Source organism: Lithobates pipiens, unplaced genomic scaffold (assembly GCF_037356315.1).
Source record: "Lithobates pipiens isolate NorthernLeopardFrog02 unplaced genomic scaffold, aLitPip1_a1.2 Scaffold_30, whole genome shotgun sequence".
Taxonomy (NCBI): domain Eukaryota; kingdom Metazoa; phylum Chordata; class Amphibia; order Anura; family Ranidae; genus Lithobates; species Lithobates pipiens.
The window spans coordinates 96,790,175-96,815,205 of NW_027507791.1; the positions used below are offsets into that span (position 1 = coordinate 96,790,175).

The 25,031-nt window shown below is 41.7% G+C and overlaps 1 protein-coding gene across 2 annotated transcripts in view; it reads left to right on the top strand.

Moving 5' to 3' along the window:
- Positions 1–25,031, top strand: part of ZNF106 (zinc finger protein 106) — an 88,300-nt gene that overhangs the window by 48,481 nt on the left and 14,788 nt on the right. For both annotated transcript variants that reach the window (XM_077464660.1, XM_077464661.1), the window contains 10 exons: positions 1,628–1,697; positions 3,025–3,179; positions 6,192–6,252; positions 6,346–6,666; positions 9,819–10,557; positions 12,754–12,797; positions 12,929–13,074; positions 15,662–15,796; positions 22,499–22,615; positions 24,248–24,439. In XM_077464660.1, coding sequence (XP_077320786.1) covers positions 1,628–1,697; positions 3,025–3,179; positions 6,192–6,252; positions 6,346–6,666; positions 9,819–10,557; positions 12,754–12,797; positions 12,929–13,074; positions 15,662–15,796; positions 22,499–22,615; positions 24,248–24,439 — 1,980 coding nt within the window. The remainder of the gene's footprint in view (positions 1–1,627; positions 1,698–3,024; positions 3,180–6,191; positions 6,253–6,345; positions 6,667–9,818; positions 10,558–12,753; positions 12,798–12,928; positions 13,075–15,661; positions 15,797–22,498; positions 22,616–24,247; positions 24,440–25,031) is intronic.

A 25,031-nucleotide genomic window follows, 5' to 3' on the forward strand; every position in this document is an offset into this window, starting at 1 on the left:
ACAAATACTGCAGCTGCTGACTTTTAAAATAGTGACACTTACCTGTCCAGCGCACCCGCGATGTCGGCACCCGAAGCCGATCTCTAGATCGACACTCGAGTGCTGCCGCCGCCATCTTGGGTATGGGAATCAGGAAATGGAGCCTTTCGGCTTCATTTCCCGGTTCCCTACTGCGCATGCGCGAGCCGCGCTGCGCAATGAGGACGGTCCCCGCTGCCTCTGGGATCTGTGTGTTTCCCAGCAGGCAGCGGGGCACTTGCGGAAGGGGGCGTAATGTACGCCCCTTTCCGCAGAGAGCTAGCCCGGAAGTGGGTGCAGTTACCTGGATTATCCAGGTAACTGCACCCCCCTCCCCCCTGAAAGGTGCCAATTGTGGCGCCGGAGGGGGGGAGGAATCCGATGAGCGGAAGTCTCATTTTAGGGTGGACCTCCGCTTTAAGTGTAAGAAATTTTCTGTATCACTTATGAAGGCCGCTTTCACACTGGAGCGGGCAGACGTTGATGGTAAAACGCAAGTTTTAGCAGGTCTTTACCATCATTTTAGCGGTGCTATTTGGCTGCTAGTGGGGCACATATAACCCAGCTAGCGGCCAAGGAAGAGGTTAAATGCGCCCATGAAGCACCGCTGCCAAATCGCATTGCATGCGCTTCGGCAGTGGTGCCCATTCATATCAATGGGCAGGAGTGGTGGAGGAGCGGTATACACCACTCCAAACGTGCTGCTTGCAGGACTTTTTTTTAAGATCCTGCCAGCGCATCGCCTCAGTGTGAAAGCACTCTGTCTTTCACACAGACTGCAGGGGAGCCATTTTGCAGGTACTTTACAGGCGCTATTTTTAGCCCAAAAGCGCCTTAATAAACGCCCCAGTGGCAAAGGTGTGTTAGATCAAGGGGGATTAAAAATAAATAAATAAAATAAAATCGGCCTAACATATCGGCCCAAAAAAATCGGCATCATATATCGGCTATCGGCCGCCATGATTTCTAAATATCGGCATCGGCATCGGCCAGAGAAAAACCCATATCGGTCGACCTCTAATATAGTTGATTCCTGAACTCCATAATGGTAGTCCCTGTAACTTTGTTTTTCCTGTGTAGTTGATTCTCATATAGTGAAGCAGACTACTAAATAGTTCCGTTGAAAAATGATTTCAGCATAAGTACATCCCTATCAGAGATTATTTTGCTAGTATTGCTTTATGCTGATCCACTCCTTTGTACGGCTTGCTCCTGCTCTCTGCCATGTTTCCTGCTGATGTCACACGCTCGGACGCACACAGGAAGAGGAAGTTGCCAGTTTTCTACATATCATGTTTGTCACATGTTGTCTCTATGGACACAAATTTAGGCATTCATTTTCTTGCATGTTATGCAATTATTATTTAGCAATAAACATTGTGTTTTTATATTGACTGAGATTCTGTTGCTGCACATACATCATATAAAGTCCCACCCCAGTTCTCTTTTGTATCTAATGTTACGCCCGTATTTTTGGTGTAATACAGTTGCAAGTGGTGAATTTAGTGAAGACTAGCAAAAGGTGAACTTAGCCTTTATAGCCCACTTTCTTTCTTTAAAAAAACAAATTGTTTGGTTTTGCATACAATATTTTTTTTATTTTTTTAAGGATGGTTCTGGTCCTGAAACTTCAAACCTGGAAAGAGACTCCAAAAGAAGAAAAATTAGAGGGAAGAAAGGTGAGCTCTCTTAGACTTTATCTGTTCTCTATTCTATTATTAGAGGCACACATTCATATAAATAATATCGTCAGTATGTTTTTGTTTTTCAAGTTTTTGTAAACATCAGACATGAAATATGAACAAAGCATATCCCTTTATGGTGTGTAGTTGTCTCAATTAAAAGCAAGGTGTCATATCTGTCATTTCTGTCTGCTGATTTGTTCCTCTATCAGCATGAATCACTTCTGACAATTTTTCCTGAAACCAAGAGAAAAATGGTGACAGGGGAGGGACCTCCAGTTGATTGATAGCCTCAGCTCTGATCCTGTGCAAAGGGGAGTGTGTCTCTTTCCTCCAATCAGCTCTCAGAGCTCTCCTCACTGAGCTCTGCAGAGTGAAACTTCCGCTCTCGGTCCCCTTTTATTCTGAATTCTCAGACAAGCCTTATAATTCAGCTTTATAATTTTAATAAAAGCAATAAAAATGTACATGTTCTAAATCCTCTGCACTCTATCCAAAAAACAAAAAAAAAGTTATACTTCTAAGGCCCCTTTCTCCCTGGTGCCGTTTGACCACATGGCAGGTGAAGAGCAATGTACCTGTGGGTTTGGTGTGGGTCAGCTGCTCTTTCTTATAGAATTCTCTTATATCCCGCCATTTTGGTTGCGCTTTCTGAGAGCACACCAAAGCCGCATCAGTGTGAAAGTGGGCTAGCACTAACTTTTTTCCTAAAAACATTCCCTCCTCCTACCTGTCCTGCATACTCTGTAAAACAGATTTGTGTACTTACCTTTTTGTAGTCTGGTCCAGTCATGTGATCTTGCAGCACCCATTCCCATGTGTAAAGGGAGCACTTGACAACAGCTGTGAATTCCCGGAGCTATGACGCCATCTATAGGCTCCCATGGCCAGCTATTGTCAGCGCTCTCTCCCCTGCAGCAGCCGCTCGCTGACACAGGGGAGCCAGAGCTGCAAGAAAAAAAAGCCTGCATTAAAGACATTTCTTGCAGCCCCATTAACCAAGCTAATTCAAACTCAACTTAAAAGTTTGCATGTGATTGGTGATAAAAGAAACTGATACAGCATGGGCTTCTGACACAAAATTATTATCTAGCTGATTGGTTCCACTATTACTTTGTATAGTTCTATATTCTCATTATTATGTTTGTTTATCCAGTCATAAGTCTGAATCTAGTTCTATGTGCCTTGGGTGCTGTATCTGCTTAAATACTGATCCTTCTCTTCTTACTGTTTTTGTATAGCTTGTGGGTTTATGACTGCAACTGAATTTTAAAATGCAGAACATTTCTTCCATTATTATAGTCATTTTTTTTTTCTTCCGCAGAGCGCTCCCAAGTGGACCAGTTGTTAAATATCTCTTTAAAGGAAGAAGAACTAAACAATTCTCTCCAGGATGTTGATAACAACCTTAGCCAGGCCCGTGCTGCTTTACAGGCAGCTTATATTGAAGTCCAACGCTTAATGATTCTGAAACAACAGGTAAAACATTTGTCTGATGTGGACAATATTGAAATGTTTTAGCAAATGGGTTTATTATTCTCCTTTTATATCTTTGGGTGTTTTTCTACATATTTTTCCAAAGTGTCAGACACACGTTTAAAGGATGTTTCCATTTTTGTATACAAATTGGGATAACATCTGCTTTGTATTTGTTGCATGTTCTCATTTACATATCATAACTTTAAAGGGGTTTTAAAGGTTCATTTTTTTATTTTCTAAATAGGTTCCTTTAAGCTAGTGCATTATTGGTTCATTTACTTTTTTTCTTAGATTTCCCTTCCTTCCTGTTCCTCCTCAGTAAGCTGTTCTGACTTACTAAACACCGCTCGGATGATGGTGTGAAGTTTACTGAGGAGAAACAGGAAGTGAGAAATTCAGACAAAGAAAAAAAAAACATTTAGAAGGGAAATCGAAGGAAAAGGTAAATGAACCAACAATGCACTAGCTTAAAGGAACCTATTTAGAAAATAAAAGATTAACCTTTACAACCCCTTTAAAGCCAAAGAATATAATATTATTATTAAACTATTTTCCACTGTCCACCACCATAACTATGCCCACCCTTCCACCCAAGTTCCCTACTCACAGAAGCCAGTACTATAGCTTCTATGAATTAAATGTGATCTATGAATGCAGGACAAATGGATGATTGAAAGGTCTGCCTCCTCCATTCATAGATCAGATTTAATTCATAGAAGCTATAGTGCGACTTTTATTAATAGAGTAGTTGGGCAAAAAGAGCACACATAGCACTCGTGCAAATGCTCCTGATACCCAAAAACCGATGTGGTACAAATTGAATGGGCTCAAATTGCACTGCAAAGAATCGCATGCTGAAACGGGCAGTTTATTAAAATTGTTATAACAACTCACATTTAAAAGTACATAGCGTCAAATCCAAATCTGCAGGGTCCCCGCCCTGCTGATGATAAAATTAAACCACGGCCGCTGAAGGAGAAGTTCAGGGACCCCTGTGGGTATAAGGCGAAAGGGATATCAGCTTGGGGGTGGACCACCTATACATCTCCTTCAGCCCTGTGAGCACCTCCAGCGGCCGTGGTTTACTGTCGTCGGCAGGGCGGGGACACTGTGTAGATTTGGATTTGATGAGATCTGTACTTTAATGTGAGTTGTTATAACATTTAAAAAAAAACTGCCCATTGCTGCACTAAATGGAGCTTCCCTCTCTTTACCTGGTTCACACACACAGGAATGGCACTGCATTCCTGTTCATACGCATGCGTTTCTTTGCAGTGCGATTTAAGCAGATTCATTTTGTATGGGCTCAAATCACAACACAAAGGTATCAGGACTCGGTATCGGCGTACTCGTCAATAAAAAAGCGGTATCAGTGCAACTCTAAGCCGTAGTATCAGAGAAAATACAGGGAAAGTTTGTGCAGCCTTGATGAATGCTTGTGACATTTGTCCAACAAAAGTTTTACAAATAGACCCATATGTCTGTGACTGAGATCCAGCAAATGTTTAAGTCCTGGGTTTCTTTTAAAATAGGCTCTAGCAGAAATGTCATTGGTGTATTGGCTGCCTACCACCTGGAATACACTATATTTTCAAAAGTATCGGGACAACTGCCTTTATACGCACATGAATTTTAATAGCATCCCAGTCTTGGTCCGTAGGGTTCAATATTGAGTTGGCCCACCCTTTGCAGCTATAACAGCTTCAAATCTTCTGGGAAGGCTGTTCACAGGGTTTAGGAGTGTGTCTATGGGAATGTTTGGCTATTCTTCCAGAAGCACATTTGTGAGGTCAGGCACTGATGTTGGACGAGAAGGCCCGGCTCGCAGTCTCCGCTCTAATTCATCCCATGAGTGTTATATCAGGTTGAGGTCAAGCCAGTCAAGTTCTCAAGTCGCCCTCAAACTCTCTCATCCATGTCTTTATGGACCTCGCTTTATTCACTGGTTCAAATCATTTGGTGGAGGGGGGATTATAGTTCTGGCGTTCTTTTTCAGGGGTTGGTCCTGGCCTCTTAGTCCCAGTTAAGGAAACGCTTAAGGTTTCAGCATGGCAAGACATTTTGGCCAATTTCTTGCTCCCAAATTTGTGGGAACATTTTGGGGATGGTCCCTTCCTTTTCCAAAATTACTGCGCACCAGTGCACAAAGCAAGGTCCACAAAGACATGGATGAGCGAGTTTGTGCAGGCCAGTCAAGTTCGTCCACCTCAGAGTCCTGACCTCCACCCCGATAGAACACTTTTGGGATGAATTAGAGCAGAGAGCCAGACCTTCTCGTCCAGCATCAGTGACTGACCTGACAAATGCGTTTCAGGAAGAATGGTCAAACATTCCCATAAACACACTACTAAACCCTGTGGACAGCCTTCCCAGAAGAGTTGAAGCTGTTATAGCTGCAAAGGATGGGCCAACTCAATATTGAACCCTATGAACTAAGACTGGGATGACTTTAAAGTTCATGTGCGGTTTAAGGCTGGGTTCACACTGCTGCGGGGGGAGAACCGGATGTGATTCGCACAGCAAATCACATCCGATCTCCGTAGCAATGCGAGTTCAGCCATACAGATAGTATGGCTGAACTCGCAGCGGTCCCGCAGCAAACTCGCACAGGACCCTTTTTTGGGTCCGCAACGGAATCGGATCGCATGGGGGTTCACACCATGCGATCCGATTCCTGTGCGAGTCGGCAGATCGCACTGCGATATGCCGACGGATCTGGGGGTGTCATTAACATAACATTGACACCCCCAGCCGTCCGCATAGGGCAGTGTGAACTGCCGGCGGGAGGTATGCGATGCGGGAAAACGCCGCGGATTCGCGGCATTCCCGCATCGCAGCGGTGTGAACCTAGCCTAAAGGCAGGTGTCCCAATACTTTTGACAATATTGTGTATGCTAAAACTGGCAAACTTTGTAATTTACTATAATTCCAGAATAATTGAACATAAGCTGTTGGACAGCTGTTGATATTGTGGGTTTCAGAAGTATTTTTAAAATTGTTCTCTTTTTACAGATTACAGTGGAAATGGGTACTTTAAGAACACGGAGAATTCAGATACTTCAGGGACTCCAAGGTACAGAATTATGGCGAAAATGACACTGTGTGCAATTAACTATTGATGATATAAGAGCATAATATTTCCCTACTCTTTTTAATGTGTGAATAGGAACCCTTGGTTTAGCCATTGATGCAGAGGAGGGAGGGAACAATACAGCTCAAGGACAACAGGAACTAGCTGTCCAACCCAGAAATGTGCTTCCTTTCCATTTGGAGACTCCACCTTTTCTTACTACCCAGACCCCAGCCAGCTCTCTTCTACCACCTCCAGTCCTCGCTTTTACACCTGCAGCCATCCTTCCGGCTCCTTCTGAAACAGCAACACCTGATTCATCTATAATAATTAAACAAGAACCAATGTCACCTGAGGAAGCAGATAGAAACCTCTCCACGCCACCATTACAAGTCACTGCACCAGCAGAGCCTAATGGTATGTTGATTTAGAATGTACAAAAAGATTTGTAATATCTAAAAACAATTCTAATGTATAATACAATTATTTACACGTTGGGGGTGAACACATCCATACAAAATATTCCCAAATTGAAAATATAAAAAAATCACATATAACGAATGATTGAAGTAGATAATCCTTGCAGAACTTGAAAATATAAATGTGCAAAATCAGTTGGTTTTGGATCTGGCATCTTGCCGTTGCTTTTTTTGGTGCAGGGACAGGTGATCTCTGAAACAAATGGCTGATTCATAGACCATGGGTTATATGCTGCTACTTATAGGTGATTGAGCAATGGCAAAATGCCTGTAGCGTCCCCATATAATGTTGTGTTTTTTTTTTGCTTGAGTCCTTAGCTTATGGATACTTTCTCCTTTTTGGAGAATTTCCTACTAAATTCACATCCTTCAACTGACACTTCTGTGAAGATCTTACAGCCTAATGCCTCCATGGCTCACTAGCAGCTTTCCTGAATCGCTGACCCTTGGGTACATCTTTGCAACCATACCTGAACCCCCCACTTCAAAGTGGGGTTGACTTTGTAATGTTTGTTTTGAGCACTGAATCTCCCGAGTCTGTTTTATTTTTGTTCAGCCTACTGGTTGAACCAAAAAAGCTAAGCATGTATTGCCAGCTGTAGTGGTATGATTTAATCTAGACCAGGGGTCTCAAACTGGTGGCCCTCTAGCTGTTGCGAAACTACAAATCCCATAAGGCATTGCAAAGCTGACAGTTACAAGCATGACTCCCACAGGCAGAGGCTTGATGGGACTTGTAGTTTCACAACAGCTGGAGGGCTGCCAGATTGAGACCCCTGAGCTAGACACAAATAGAAAGTTTTTTGCTCCATCATCATAACAACTTTTACTAATCTTGTACTAGTGAGACTTTATCCAAATATAAAAATTCTAATAAGGACTTTGAGATTTTTCTTTGCAATATTTTTGTCGTTGGTATGTTATATTTGTTAGTAATATTTAGTGATTTTGCATATGCACCTCATTTCAGTAGTAGGGGTGGGGTGTGTCAATTTACTGATATTTCAAATACATTCGCTTGTATCTCTAAATAATAAACTGAAGTTTAGATATATTTTTTCTTATGTACAGCTTTAGTCTCATTACTTACATGCAATGAAGTAGGTTCCACGTCATGCAGGCAACTGGATTCTGAAGTAATCTTCTCTTCAATGCAGGGATGCCCTGTGTTCTTCCTGTCTCTGAAATGTCAGCACTGCGATGGTTAATAGCTTCAGGCTTTGGGCTGAGCTGTTGTGAAAAATTTCTCCTCTCCCTCCTTTCTCCTCCATTGGGAAAAGTTCTACCACAATCTTTGAATGAGGGAAAGTCTCGGGAGTCACAGGATCCTCTCACCACTTCACAGATCATGTATAGGCCTGCAGTTAATGTACTTTTCTCAACCGGGGGTTGGGGCCCTGGAACAACTTTTTCACAGCAGATCGATGTGGAGTCGCAAGTTATCAACCTCCGCAGCACCGGAAGTTCTGCAGGGGCATACCTGCAGTGACGGCTTCTCTAAGATCCAGCTGCCTGAATTACTGGTACAGAAGAAAATAGCGATGCTTCGACTTTAAATCAATCCTCACTCTTTGAATAAGCGCTACTATATTTTAGGTCTCTGAAATATCCCTGTCTGGTGTGACAGTGTGTATTATAGATATTTCTTAAGGTCGGGATTAATGAAGCAAAACCGATATTGAGAATGGGGTGTACATTGTGTGTGTGTGTGTGTGTGTGTTCAGAAGGGACATTTTGCAGTATTAACCATCACCTATCCTTCTGAGGAACCTAAATTGTGAAACATGCTGAGGAAAGGACTACTGGGCTTTTTTTTTTTTTTTGCTTTTTTTTTTTTATGGATTGATGACTAGATTACTGAAAAGGTTAACAACCTGTTGTAATATGCAATAACAGGATTAGTCATAGAGAAGGTTATTTTGCACAATATCTGAAAAACTATATGCAAGATGTATAGAGTATGTCCTTCCTTTTGAACACTGTACTATATAAATTGTGTTATTTAATATACTATTTATTGAATACAATTTGTAACTTTTATATTAATACTATTGTTTGGCACCTTAAAGGCTATCAGGTGTGTTTAAACACAACCAAGGTGTGCAAAGGGTGTATTGCAGAGGTAACTGACCCCCAATGACTATTACTCTTACTCTACTGGCACATAGATTATTGCTCTGCGGGCTAGAAAACCTTTGTCTATGGGGGAGGCTGAAAGTGCCATCGTCACATACTTTTGACGGTAGCAGATTAGTGGCATGATGTTATGCGGTCACATATCTGTGGCAGTGTCTGGGATCTATCGCTGTCATCTTTCCCCTACAGAGGTTGGACAAAATTATGGGAAACGCCAGGTAAAAGAACAAAATTGTTACCTAATATAATGTTGGACCGCATTTGGCATCCAAGAGGGCCTGAAGTCTCCAGAGAATTGACAAATATAAGTCTTGAATGATGGATAATGGGATCTGAATCTACTTGTCATGCAAAATGGTTCCAGTTGTCACAGAGATGCTGGAGGCGGAAAATGAACCCAGACCTTGTTCTACAAAATTGACCATATTGGCTCTAGGCTATTGAGGTCTGGTGACTGTGGCGTCCAGGGAAGGTGCGAGATTTTGCATGCTTGTCAAACTACGATTTGACAACACCATTTGTGTGAATCGGAGCATTATAGTCTTGGCAAATCATGTAGTGTTTCCATATTTTTGTCCAACCCCTGTAGCTCCCCCATAGTAACACCCATAAATTGGGCTTCAGTCTGCGGTGGAGCACAGCACAAACAGACATAAAGATGTGCTTTATTTTCACAATATGGTCAAGGATCAGATAAGGACCAAGTGCTATGTGTGCTTAGTCCCCTGGAGGATTTGAATAACCTTTTTAAGCATTAATGATTTGTACAGCAATCATTTCAATAAATGATGAGTAGATTGTAGGGCGACATTAGCTGCAATTTGAGGTAAATGTAATTTTACATAAGTAGATTGAACAGTGAAACTCTATTATTATTTTATAGTATTTACAAATGTACCCTTTTACTGCATACATAATTTAGTATTTTTATTTTATTTTAATTTTTTTATCCAGGTATAGATGGTCAAAATACAATGCTGTATCCAGTTATTACAGCTTCTATGTCTCTTTCTGAGCTTACAAGCAAGTTTCCTATTCTTAATACCGAAGAATCTAATGAAAGGCAGTATGTATCAACTGCTACATCACCACCTCCTTATTTATCACCAACTCCAGTTTTCTCACCAAAGAAGGAAGTGGGCACCCCTGAAGATCCACCTGCTTCTGTGACTAGTCTACTTCAAAGCCAAACTCTTCCCATCAGTATTTCACCAAAAGATACTGACTGTCCATTAGCCCCTTCAGAGAATATAGATTCCGCTTTGATTTTACCAGATTCTAAGGTAGGCAAAAAAAAGAAGAAACTACGAAAAAAGAAGACGTTACGTGCTGCCCATGTGCCTGAAAACAGTGACACTGAACAGGACGTCAGCAAACCTGTTAGAAAAGTAAAGTGTAGAAAACTTTCAAAGGATGCTACAGTCAGCACTTCCACTCCTCTAGTGGTAGATGTGGCGTCACAGGATGGTGAAAGCAACAAAGGCGTCAATGCCAGTGATTCCAGCATAGAAATGATGGAATTACCAAAACCTTGCTATGAGGTGGTCGAGATAGATTCCAATGAGGAAAAACCAGACAGTCCAACCAAAACTGCCCTTGCAGACTTTCCAAAACTGGGCAGCTTAGATAAGAACGATGAAGTAACCTCCACCAGTGAACTTGGCACAAACTACACAGAGGAAACTTTGAGAAGGTGAGCAAGTGTTTAAATGTCTTGATGTGAAGATAATGCAGTTTGCAGGTCTTTTTAAAAGTAAAATCTTAGCTCACAAAGCAGCTATAGCCTGAGAAGAAAAGCCAGACTTTTGCTCTCTGTGTGGAAGAAGTGGTCTCATAGCAGAGGTCCAAAACAGCCCCTGCTGCAAAGCTCATGCTCCCTGCTGTTTGGAGAGCTTGGGCTTTGATACAGCAGGGGGCATGTTTGACCTTAGGTCCTTGGACTGATCGAATAATGGCACTAATGGTGCTGGCCTGGTCATACTTTCAGTGTTTTAAGAGACTGAGAAGTACAGTTAATCTTCTAGCAGAAAAAAAGTTGAAAATAAAGATTGATGACAGACTTGTTTTTTTTAATGATAGAATAGACCCATTTGGTTTCATTGTTATAATTTCATCTTCCTACCTGTTGGCATTTATGTACACAGAGCCACAAATGTGCAGCTCTGCATGCATTCACGGCACAGCTCTGTGCAAAGGTCATGTAACTTCTATGCACCTGTACAGGATTCATGTCCTCATGGCCTGACCAATCAGGTGGCCAAAGAATCCAAACTCTGAAGGGAGACTGGGAGAAGATTGAAGCGCCCACAACAGATGGGGCAGCTATAGGAAAACTGTATGGTAATGTGAGCATGACCAAAGCCCCGGGTCCCGGAGTCCAGCCCTGCAAGGAGAGGCATCACAGGCAAAACCTTGCTCTTCCATACAATGCCCAGGTACCATCCACTTTGGCCTCAGTGGCACTTTGGACAGATCCGGCCTGTGGAGCCTATTTAAATCCAGTAAGGATCCCTCCAGCGGAGCTCTACAGAGCACAGCTTCACTCGTGACCAACATCTTAGACACTGGCGTAAAAAACTGAGGTACTCCTGGTAGGAGGAGGGGTTATATAGGGAGTGAACTTCCTGTCTTGGGTGTGCCAGTGTCCATCACCTGAAGGTGCCTATATAATACTATGGCTCTGTGTCTTGTGATGTACTCCAAGAAAAGGATTTTACAGGTAAGCTATTATAAAAATTCTATTGTGCCCAGCCCAAATTTCATGAATTGGGTTTACATTGACTTTAAAGCGGAGTTCCATCCAAAAATGGTACTTCCGCTGATCGGATTCCTCCCCTCCTCCGGTATTACATTTGGCACCTTTCAGGGGGTAGAGGGAGCAGATACCTGTATAATCCAGGTATTTGCTCCCACTTCCAGGCATAGATCACCACAGGCTCTGTGGTGAGCTACGTCATATCCAGCCCCTCTTCCACCCACCCCCCCAATATCTTCTGGGAGACACAGGTCCCAGAAGACAGCAGGGACCAGTGAGGACAAGCATGCGTAGTAGGGACCTAGGCTGTGAAGCCGCAAGACTTTACTTCCTGATTCTCTTACCGAAGATGGCAGTGCCTCCACCCGAGAGCCAAGGGATAGATTGGCTTTGGGTGTGGACATCGTGGGCGCCTTGGACAGGTAAGTGTTCATTTGTAGTGTTGAGAATTTGTAGCCTCTGACACAAGAAAAAAAATTCAACGGAACTCCGCTTTAATTAAAAACTCCACGTAAATCTGAAAACTCAGTGTTCAGTCATACTCTTAGCAGAAAATTAGGTTAACTTGGAGTAAACTTGTTCTGCTTGCCAGTGCCAAATCATCCATGGTATTATGGAAATTTTAAATCACATTCAACTCATTTTATTTTATGAATTTCACTTGAAGGGCTGCATTCAAACCAGAGGGTAACGCTTTAGAATAGATCTGTTAGTTGTTGGTAATTTTTCAATGGTATAACCCAGAATTTGTAAAGTCTGTCAGGTTTGTTCTTCTATGTAGCTAATGTTTTAAAAGTGATGTTTATATACTGAAATGGCTTGCTGTATTCCTTTATATAAAAAGAAGTGCACTTTGAAGTAAAGTCGCTGTAGATTCCAGGGGGACATGCAAGGAAAATTAAAAAACAGCATTTTAGCTTGCACTTGATTGGATGATAAAAATCGGCAGAGCTTATCATCCAATCAAGTACAAGCTAAAATGCACTCATTTCAGATCTACCCCTTAGATTTAGAGCGACTGCACTTGCAGTGCAAGGTGGATCCACCTTTTGTAAATAACCCCCTATTTATTATAAACTGAAAATTAACAACTTTTGTCATTTGCTTCAATCATTATTTTCTTACCCTATGCAGCATGGAGCAGAGAACTTCTACCCCAGGAACAAAGCATTCTTCTGGTGAGTGTGTTATTGCTGTTTTTTAGAGTTTATTATTAATTGGCTTCTGTGAATCTGCAGTGAATGTCCTCTTCTTCTTTTTTTTTTTTTCTAGCTATGCCCTCCTTATCACTGTTCATTGTATTTTGTAGAAGTATCATCGGATCCTGGTGAAGATGAGGAACCTACAGAAGGCAGATTTGAAGGACACCAGGCTTCAGTTAATGCCATGCAGGTTTACTGTAGAGCCCTCTACACCTGTTCTGCTGACAAGAAAGTGCGGGCGTACAATCTGGTGGTAAGAAAAACAAAACAAAAAAAACTTGTTTTTCGAGCTGTTGGTATGCAGTTGTAACCTATGCATAAAATAAAAATGATAACATCTATAGGCATGTTACGTCCTCCCCTCTCGGATGCCTCCTGCATGCCCTAGGGGCGATGCAGTTGCATGATCTGTGAACTGCTGTGCCCACTGGAGAGATCATTGTATGGGGATGGCCCTGGTACCATGCGATCGTTGTAACCAATGTGGCCAATCACAGCTTGCCACAATGGTACACATTGACACATAAATGGATGCCATTCGTCATCTTCCCAGAGCAGTACGGTGTAACTATGGAAAAACTGTACTGCTCTGGTCACAGTATGTAAACTAAAAAAATTTAATCGAATGATTGTTTTTGTTTGTTTTTTTTCCTTTATATACTGTTGTCACTATCAGTGTCCCAGATCACCGCTACACCAGGCACATGGTGAGGCTGTACTGCTCTGGTGGCAGTATGTTAAAAAAAATGTGAAAAACATATATTTAATGTCTTTCCTTTCCAAAAAAAAGTGACTAAAAATTGCAACTTTAAAAAGTCACCATTCCACTTACTAAATACCTTTGGGTGTCTACTTTCGAAAAAGAGAGGTATTTTGGGGGCTAGTTGTACTGTCCTGACATTTTTGAGCCTCAAGAAATATATATACCATAGTTTTTAGACTCTATAACTTTTATTGAGAGTGAGTAATATACACTGATTTGGGTTATTTTCACCTAAGAAATGTAGCAAAATATACAGTATCTCACAAAAGTGAGTACACCCCTCACATTTTTGTAAATCTTTTATTATCTTATGTGACAACACTAAAGAAATGACACTTTCCTACAATGTAAAGTAGTGAATGTACAGCTTGTATAACCGTGTAAATTTGTTGTCCCCACAAAATTACTCAACAAACACACAGTCATTAATGTCTAAACTGCTGGCAACAAAAGTTGAGTACACTCCTAAGTGAAAATGTCCAAATTGGTCCCAAAGTGTCAATATTTTGTGTGGCCACCATTATTTTCCAGCACTGCCTTAACCCTCTTGGGCATGGAGTTCACCAGAGCTTCACAGGTTGTCACTGCAGTCCTCTTCCACTCCTCCATGATGACATCACGGAGCTGGTGGATGTTCGAAACCTTGTGCTCCTCCACCTACCTTTTGAGGATGCCCCACAGATGCTCAATAGGGTTTAGATCTGGAGACATGCTTGGCCGGTCCATCACCTTTACCCTCAGCTTCTTTAGCAAGACAGTGGTCATCTTGGAGGTGTGTTTGGGATCGTTCTCATGTTGGAATACTGCCCTGCGGCCCAGTCTCCGAAGGGAGGGGATCATGCTCTGTTTCAGTGCATCACAGCACATATTGCCATTCATGGTTCCCTCGGTAAACTGTAGCTCCCCAGTGCCGGCCGCACTAATGCAAACCAGGACACTCCCACCACCATGCTTGACTGTAGACAAGACACACTACTTTGTACTCCTCACCTGGTTGCCACCACACACGCTTGACACCATCTGAGCCAAACAAGTTTATCTTGGGTTCATCAGACCACAGGACATGATTCCAGTAATCCATGTCCTTAGTCTGCTTGTCTTCAGCAAACTGTTTGCAGGCTTTCTTGTGCATTGTCTTTAGAAGAGGCTTTCTTCTGGGATGACAGCCCTGCAGATCAATTTGGTGCAGTGTGCGGCATATGGTCTGACCACTGACACTCCCCCACCCCTTCAACCTCTGCAGTAATCATATGTCTATTTCCCAAAGACAACCTCTGGATATGACGCTGAGCACATGCACTCAACTTCTTTGGTCACCCATTGAGATGCCTGTACTGAGTGGAACCTGTCCTGTTAAACTGCTGTATGGTCTTGGCCACCGTGCTGCAGCTCAGTTTCAGGGTCTTGGCAATCTTCTTATAGCCTAGGTCATCTTCATGTAGAGCACCAATTATTTATTTCAGAACCTCAGAGAGTTCTTTGCCATGAGGTGACATATTGAACTTCCAGTGACCAGTATGAGAGAGTGAGAGCAATAACACCAAATGTAACACACCTGCTCCTCATTCATACCTGAGACCTTCTAACACTAACGAGTTGCATGACACCGCGTTGGAAAATGGCTAATTGGGCCCAATTTGGACATTATTGGTGTTGTCACATAAAAAGGTAGAATAAAATATTTACATAAATGTGAGGGGTATACTAAGTTTTGTACGATACTGTATTTTGGCCTACATTTATGAAGAAAGGTTATGTGCAAAATTTTTAATGGAAACTAAGAAGAATGTGGGATTTTTTTTCAACATTCTTGATTTTTTATTTTTTTTATTTTATGTAGCAAAAAATAACCCAGTGATGATTTAAATGCCACTAAAAGAAGGCTCTATATGTGTCAAAAAAATGTTAAAAATGTCATATGGGTACAATGTTGCATGGCCGAGTAATTATCAGTCAGAGTGTTACAGCGCTGAAATCTTAAAATTGCTCTGGCCAGGAAGTGTGACATATACTAAAGTGTTTAATGTGGCTTTCAGATTATAAAAAAAAAAATAATAAAACTTTATTTTTTATTTAGACTCGAAAATGTAAGGCAGTTTTTGAAGGACACACATCAAAAGTGAACTGTCTCCTTGTGACACACAAGCGTGGGGGAACCATAGTACTGTATACTGGTTCTAGTGACTACACAATCCGATGCTTTGATGTTAAGGTAAGTTACTCTCTAATACTATCACAGCGGAACAAGGAATGTAAAATAATGCTTCAAATATCTGTCAATGAGTGGCACTAAAATCTGCATATGCGGTGTTTAAATGTTAAGAACTGGGGATTTATTTGTTCTTCATCAGATGTCAAGCTATGCCTAGTCATTAAAGAGGTTGTAAACCTAGAAAAAAAACATAAACAAAAAACCCTGTAAGGCAAAGGCACAGGGAGCTAATATTGATCGCATGCTAGCTCATTATGAAATACTTGTGACTGGCATTTCTGCACATGCCTGTGGGAGCCACTGGTCACGGTACAGGCCCTGAAAAAACGGCACTGGTGGCCGTTCCTTCAGAGCGCATGCAGCAATGTATACAGTAAATATCTCCTAAACGGTGCAAGTTTAACCGCTAGCCGATCAGTCGCCGCAGTTACACTATACTATTATCCATGTCCCTGGAGCCGATGCGCGTTCACGATGATCGTACTAGTAGGAGCACCCATCAGTCTCCTCCCCCCTACAGTTAGAACACAGTGAGGGAACACAGTAACCTCTTGATCTCCCCCTAGTGTTAACCCCTTCCCTGCCAGTGACATACAATCAATAATGGTAATCAATGGCTATTTTTTGCTCTGATTGCTGTATAAATGTCACTGGTCCCAAAATAGTGTCAAGAATATCCGATGTGTCTGCCACAATGTCGCAGACCTGATAAAAAAAATCGCAGATCGCCGCCATTACTAGTAAAAAAGATAAATAATAATAAATATGATAAAAATCTATCCCCTATTTTCTAGACGTTATAACTTTTGCGCAAAACCAATCAATATACACTTATTGCGTGGTTTTTTTTTTTTTTTTTTTACCAAAAATAAGAGAAGAATATATTGGCCTAAACTGATGAAGACTTTTTAAATGTGTATGTGTGTATATATGTATATATATATATATATATATATATATATATATATATAATATAATATATTTTTTGGATATTTATTATAGCAAAAAGTACAAAATATTGTTTTGGTTTCTTTTTTCAAAAATTTACGGCCTTTTTTGTTTAGAGCACAAAAAATAAAAACCATAGAGGCGATAAAATACCAATACAATATATTTCACCACCAGAAGCCCTAAAGACTGTCCACATTCTGCAGCCAAACCTTATATAGCTATGAAGACATCTTGCAGCTAGCAGCCATACCCAGTCTTTTTGACTTGGTCATTTGTGGATAGCAAGATACTTCCTAGCCATATACTGCAGTTTCTGAAAAAAATGCCACGTGCACAACCTAAAGTAGATGAGCAAAAATCAACCGTGAGTCTTCAGCAGTAGTGACAGACAATTGGCATTTTTATAAAAATTTGTTTTAAATATTTTATCATGCATTAGGGACTAAAGATTCACGTAAACAGCCCAGATTTAGGTAACTCTGTAATCGCCCCGAAACACACAGAGGCTCCATGCACACTGGGCTTAAAAAAAACTGCAGTTCCATTGGCACTATTTTGTACATAGTTTAGGAGAGTTTGAGACTTTTGTGTTATTTCTGCCAGAAAGCTCCTATCAGAAATGTGAACCATCACAGGATACAGAGCACCATAGTAATCACTATGTGGGTATATAGGCACCTTCAGGTGATGGACACTGGTATACCCAATACAGGAAGTTCACTCCCTATGTAACCCCTCCTCTTACCAGGAGTACCTCAGTTTTTTTGCCAGTGTCTTAGGTGTGTGTCACGAGTGAAGATGTGCTCTGCGGAGCTCCAGGATGGATCCATGCTGGATTTAAATAGCCTCCACAGACCGGATCCATCCAAAGTGCCACTGAGGCCAAGGTGGATGGTACTCGGGCCTTGTATACGAAGCACGAGGTTTTGCCTGTAACGCCTCTTTGCAGGGCTGGACCCCGGGACCCAGAGCTTTGGTCATGCTACATTACCTAAAGTTTTTTCTGGGGGGATGCTATTACAGGTCCAAGGGAGTGGAACCCCGATAAAAAGGGACCCGGTCCTTGAAGGTTTGCTAAACGCAGCTCGCTGTGATGGTTGAAGGTTGGATCTGTCTGTTAATTCAGCAGAATCCTGCAGCGGGGACAAGGTAAGGGAAGAAGCCTAGGAAATATAAAAGTCCACCTAAGGTTTTCTTCTTTAGGGAAAAATGTTGTCATGCCTTAAATCTCCACTAGAGGGGGTATGTGCAAATACAGTGCCTTGCGAAAGTATTCGGCCCCCTTGAACTTTTCAACCTTTTGCCACATTTCAGGCTTTAAACATAAAGATATGACATTTTTATTTTTTGTGAAGAATCACCAACAAGTGGGACACAATTGTGAAGTGGAACGAAATCTATTGGATTTTTGAAACTTTTTTAACTAATAAAAAAATTAAAAGTGGGGCGTGCAAAATTATTCGGCCCCCTTGCGTTAATACTTTGTAGAGCCACCTTTTGCTGCGATTACAGCTGCAAGTCGCTTGGGGTATGTCTCTATCAGTTTTGCACATCGAGAGACTGAAATTCTTGCCCATTCTTCCTTGCAAAACAGCTCGAGCTCAGTGAGGTTGGATGGAGAGCATTTGTGAACAGCCGTTTTCAGCTCTTTCCACAGATTCTCGATTGGATTCAGGTCTGGACTTTGACTTTGGCCATTCTAACACCTGGATACGTTTATTTGTGAACCATTCCTTTGTAGATTTTGCTGTATGTTTGAGATCATTGTCTTGTTGGAAGATAAATCTCCGTCCCAGTTTCAGGTCTTTTGCAGACTCCAACAGGTTTTCATCCAGAATGGTCCTGTATTTGGCTGCATCCATCTTCCCCTCAATTTTAACCACCTTCCCTGTCCCTGCTGAAGAAAAGCAGGCCCAAACCATGATGCTGCCACCACCATGTTTGACAGTGGAGATGGTGTGTTGAGGGTGATGAGCTGTGTTGCTTTTACGCCAAACATATCGTTTTGCATTGTGGGCAAAAAGTTCGATTTTGGTTTCATCTGACCAGAGCACCTTCTTCCACATGTTTGGTGTGTCTCCCAGGTGGCTTGTGGCAAACTTTAGACGAGACTTTTTATGGATATCTTTGAGAAATGGCTTTCTTCTTGCCACTCTTCCATGAAGGCCAGATTTGTGCAGTGTACGACTGATTGTTGTCCTATGGACAGACTCTCCCACCTCAGCTGTAGTTCTCTGCAGTTCATCCAGAGTGATCATGGGCCTCTTGGCTGCATATCTGATCAGTCTTCTCCTTGTCTGAGCTGAAAGTTTAGAGGGATGGCCAGGTCTTGGTAGATTTGCAGTGGTCTGATACTCCTTCCATTTCAAAATGATCGCTTGCACAGTGCTCCTTGGGATGTTTAAAGCTTGGGAAATCTTTTTGTATCCAAATCCGGCTTTAAACTTCTCCACAACAGTATTACGGACCTGCCTGGTGTGTTCCTTGGTCTTCATGATGCTCTCTGCGCTTTCAACAGAACCCTGAGACTATCACAGAGCAGGTGCATTTATACAGAGACTTGATTACACAAGTCTCTGTATACTGGATTCTATTTATCACCATCAGTCATTTAGGACAACATTGGATCATTCAGAGATCCTCACTGAACTTCTGGAGTGAGTTTGTTGCACTGAAAGTAAAGGGGCCGAATAATTTTGCACGCACCACTTTTCAGTTTTTTATTTGCTAAAAAAGTTTAAAATATCCAATAGATTTCGTTCCACTTCACAATTGTGTCCCACTTGTTGGTGATTCTTCACAAAAAATTAAAATTTTATATCTTTATGTTTGAAGCCTGAAATGTGGCAAAAGGTTGAAAAGTTCAAGGGGGCCGAATACTTTCGCAAAGGCACTGTACCTTAATCTGTTGTCTTCATTTCAGCTCAGTGTCAGTCTGTGTGTGGCTGCAGCAGCTTGCACAGGGGGATTCCTCATGAGGTAAGAGATCTGCCATGCAGGAGGTTATGGAATCAGCAATTGTTGTACCCCCTTGCAATAACCCCCCACCCCACGCACAGAGGGTGTGGAGGTCCCTGGTTTCGCCCCACATGTATTTCTCTTCCTGCTTGGCTCATTGGGCGCTGCCTACCCTCCCATGTTAGGTCTGCGGATCCAAAGGCGTGCGCGGGAACTTTTTTTCAAATGAAAGGAGGGGGGGGGTTGACGGAGGGGGGCGAGGCCTAGTAGACGCAATGCCGTGTGTAGGGCACAGCGTCCATGAGGACGCACGGTGCAAGGGCTTAAGAGTTTTACTGGTGCAGTCTCTCTGCAGATGCGAGGAGAAGCAAGCATGGCTACACTCGTGACACGGGAGTGGTGGGGAACGCAAGGACTGCAAAGGGCATTCCTAATACGGAAAGGACAGTTTTCCCAGCACTAGGCTGAACTTGTATATCCGTATTATACTGTCGGACTATGTTCAGCAATTAGTGCATTTAAATAGTGCCTCTTCTTTTGTGCCTAGGACAAACATGCGTAACAAAAAAGGCACCACAAAGACCACAAAGGTACCAAAGATTTCACCCTTAGGTGCTAGGAACTCCAGTCATGCCTCCACACTGTCATCCTCGCCTGAAATACCAGATATGGATACGGGGTGAGTCATTGGAACAAATTGGTGGTGCAGCTGCTTCTCTCATCTCAGCCCCTGTATACGTGACTGAAGATGCCTTTTCCTCCGTCCTGCAGGACCTAGAAGGAAGATTTAGTGGCTTTAATCGCATCCTCCATCCAAATGGATAGGAAGCGTGTTAGATCCCCCACCCCCACCTTAGACCCTTTGCAAAGGGAACAGTGGGTACAGGATAAGGTGAGGCTATGAATCCTCTGCGGAGGAAACAAAAGTAGATGAACCCTTTTAAGCCTCACAATCTGAGAAGTTGCTGATACAATCTCTTACGGAGATGGTTAATTCTACTTTCATGCTACCCCTAACGGAGTCTATTGAACGTTCGGTTTCTTCCTTGGGTTCCTTAAAACCTTCACAGCCTTTGCATGCATTTCCTGTCCATGCATTACTAGAAAAGCTTATTTATGCTGAATGGGATCACCTGGATAAGCATTTTCTCCCTCCAAAGAGATTCTCAGTTCTCTATCCCATGGAGGAGAAATTCACCAAAAAATGGAATGTACCAGCAGTTGACACTGTGATTTTTCAGTGTGAATAATAGTCTAACTTGTCTAGTAGACAATGCACAAATGCTTAAGGATCCAACATGTGCATTTTAAAATATATGCAGCTTCATACCTCATTTCTTAGTGTGTGTGTATATATAACTGTATATGCCGCTCATGTGACTGCTTGGTCCGGCTCTCCTCTCTGTCCCTCCTCACGTCAGTGTGAGTTCTCAGCCCCGCCCACCGACTGTAGCTATCAGAAGAGAGGCAGCTGGGGCTGATGTCAGACGAGACGTGAAAGGACAGAGGCGGTCCGGACCGAGCAATCACATAAGCGGCATGTAGAGTTATACACACACTAAAAAACGAGGTATGAAGCTGCATATATTAAAAAAAAAAAAAAACACATACAGCGGTGGCCACTTAATGAATTATAATTGCTTTTATTAACAAAAGGCATTTTGACAAAAACGCTTGGAGCACTTTTCCGAGAGGGGCGGGGCAAGTCGAGATGACGTCACCTGACATCGATTTTTCGGGTCGCTTGCATCGATGCCGCATCGGGGACTCCCTAATTAAATTCCACACCCCTATTGCTCAGATCCGGAAGACTGATGTCTTTATACTGCCAGAAGGTCCTAAGAAAGGACGGACAGCGTTGAAATCCACTGTTGCTAAGTGGATTTGGCAAGTTATAATTCAGGCTTATGATTTAAGGGTTAAGATTCCACCCTTTCGAGTCAAAGTACACTCTACCAGGGCGGTTGGTGCTTCTTGGGCAGTGCGTCACCAGGCCTCCATGGCTCAGATCTGTAAGGCCTCAACTTGGTCTTCAGTACATATATTCACCAAGTTTTATCAGGTGGATGTAAGAAGGCATGAGGATATTGCCTTTGGGTGCAGTGTGCTGCAGGCAGCAGTATAGGCCCTCAAGTCTGGGGATGCCCTACGGGTTGTGTCTCCCTCCCCTTGAATAGCATTGCTATGGGGCATCCCACATAGTGATTACTATGGTGCTCTGTGTCCCCTGATGTACGATAAAGTGAACTTCTTGTTTTGGGTATACCAGTGTCCATCACCTGAAGGTGCTTATATACCCACATAGTGATTACTATGGTGCTCTGTGTTCCATGATGTACTCCAAGAAAAAGATTTTACAGGCAAGCTGTTATAAAAATCCTATTTTTTTTCTGCCTTAAACGTTGAGCTCAAAATATGCCTCTAAATCTCCTACTGTGCATGGACATTGAGCTGCTTCATCAGAGAAAACACAAAACTCCTGTAGGAAGCAGCGATTTTTAAGCCAGTGTGCATGGAACCTATGTACAGTAACTCTATGCACAATATAAATATCTATGATCAATACTGATCTGCCTGATGTCTATCAAAGTTTGCCCCTGTGATATATAGTTAATTCAGAAGCATAAATGTAATATATTGCAGCCTACTAATTCTTAGATATTGTGGCTGTATGCATTTTCCTTTTTATTCTTACCCAATACCCAAAAAAAAAAAAAAAAAGAATCTAAAGTCTTGTACAATATGTTTTTGGGAATTGGTCTTAATTAACCTTCTTCACCCTCATGTCTTTAGACCAAGGAGTGCATTGATATCTTTTATGTTGGTCAACGAGTCTTGTGTCTGCACTCGCGATGGAAAATCCTATATGCAGGTCTTGCCAATGGAACAGTGGTTACTTTCTCAATCAAGGTATGTGAGCTGTTGTGTCGATTTTGAGACCGATTCTGTAGGTTTGTAATAAATTGTCTCATTAATTGCGGTAAGAAGGGTCCTAATGTAGCTGCACGCATTTACTATTTATTTATTCTAAAAAAAATTTTTAGCTACATTTATTGAAAAAAGTTATTTTATTAGGGGCATTTGTGCTTTTTTATTTTTGCTTAACCCCTTCGCGCCTAAGGGTAAAACAAATGTTCATGCCTAAGCACAATTTTGCAAATTTGACATGTGTTAGTAAAACTGTACATAATCTCTAATTGGATTATACTTTTTTCAGCGCAAATTGGGCTGGCCCAAAATAGTTAAAATAAAAAAAAAATGTAGGTGTATGTTGCAGAAACAACAGTGTGCATTTTGTGTGTGTATGTATGTATATGTGTATGTGTGTGTGTGTATATGTGTGTATATATATATATATATATATATATATATATATATATATATATATATATATATATATATATATATATATATATATATATATATATATATATATATATATTCCTACTTAAACACGCTATCACTAACTCACCCTGGTACAAATTTATAGCTTTTAAAAAAAATAAAAAATCTTGACCCTTGACTCAAACAATAACCCTGCCAATGACCTAGATCAAACCTTGATCAAGGTATTTTTTCTTTTTTCTTTTCTTTTTTCAAGTGTCTTTCTGCTCCAGTCACAGAGAGAGAAACACAGGGACGGGCTTCAGTGACTGATCACTGTGGTAGCCAGTCAGAGGCTATCACAGCGATCAGATGACCCTGAACCAGAAGTTCTGGGTACGGAACATTAGTACGGTGCTCCCGGTAAGATCCCAGTCTCTGTCCTGTGTGGCATGCCCCCAGCACACACAGATACGCATATATGCAGACCCACGGGAAAAAAGCCCAGTTCGGTGGGGCCGCATATATGCGTACTGTCAGCGCGAAGGGGTTAAGATTTTATCAAAGACCATTCTAGGCTTTTACACTCTTTTCTTGAATTTTGGCAAATGTATATTTTTCTAGAAAATCATCTGGACCTAGTAACTCTTCTTGTGAGTGTAAATTAATAACATTTTGTGTTAATGAATATTCTCCACACCTGGCTCTTCATTTTATAGGGTTAGTAGAGAGTTTTGTTGCTCTGGTCTGGAACTACCCTGTAGACCCAGCAAAATATTTCTCTATAGATAATCATTACTTTTGGACACTTGACCATGCCAGGACTTTCCTAGCAGCCAGACTGTGTCAGTGTAGCTGGTTGCAGAGAACACTTCTAGATCACACACAGACCTTAAAATTTACTGCAAGATAAAGAACAAAAGATAGATCAATAACACTGAAGTGTAGGGGAAGCTGATTATTTTCTTGCATGAAATATGACTGAAAAGTAGATTTACAAACAATTGTCATAGGTGTAGAGATGGCTTCCCCAGAAGACTGAAAATATGAATACTGAAATATCTGTTTCGTGAAGTTGTGTTTTTATTTTTTATTTATTTTATTTTTTTTGTTTCGAGGTTTGCCAGCTACTTGTCTAGTAGTGGCAGTGGTTGCTTAGAATTTTTGAACTTATGCAGTTATCTTATTTCAAATTTGTCATTTTCCTATTTTTGTTAGAGCAACACCCAGCTTGATATGTTTGAGTGTCATGGGCCCCGGGCAGTTAGCTGTTTGGCAACAGCACAAGAAGGCTCTCGGAGGCTACTGCTAGTTGGGTCATACGATTGCACCATTAGTGTTCGAGACGCCCGTAATGGCCTTTTGCTGCGCACCCTGGAGGGACATACAAAAACCGTCCTCTGCATGAAGGTGAGAAAAAAATGAAATATGTTTTAGTGCATATCACAGGCATTAAAAATATCATTTATGGCTTTCATGATTTTTAGGACAAGTGCTGGTGTTGACAAGCCTATTTTAATGGAGGGAATGCAGCCAAGCCATTCACTTGGCTTGTGATTGAAGTATCAGTCACCAGGTTAGCCAACTGGAGATTTATATAAAAAAAAATGTATTTCAGATACTTGTATAGTGCCATCAATTTATGCAGCGCTTTACATATACATTGTACATTCCTATCAGTACCTACCCTCAAGCAGCTTACAATGTAAGGTCCCTAACTCACATATATAAATACAGTACACATACTAGGGCCAATTTAGAGAGGATCCAGTTAACCTACTAGCATGACTTTGGAGTGTGGGAGGAAACCAGAGTACCCGGAGGAAACCCACAAAGGCACCGGGAGAACATGCAAACTTTGTATGTTTGCCCACTGCCAAAGAAATTATCAGTCTATAATGTGCTCCTAATCTCAGATTGTTACCTGTATAAAAGACACCTTTCCACAGAAGCAATCAATCAGATGCCAAGGCCAAAGAGCTGTCCAAGGAAGATCAGGGAC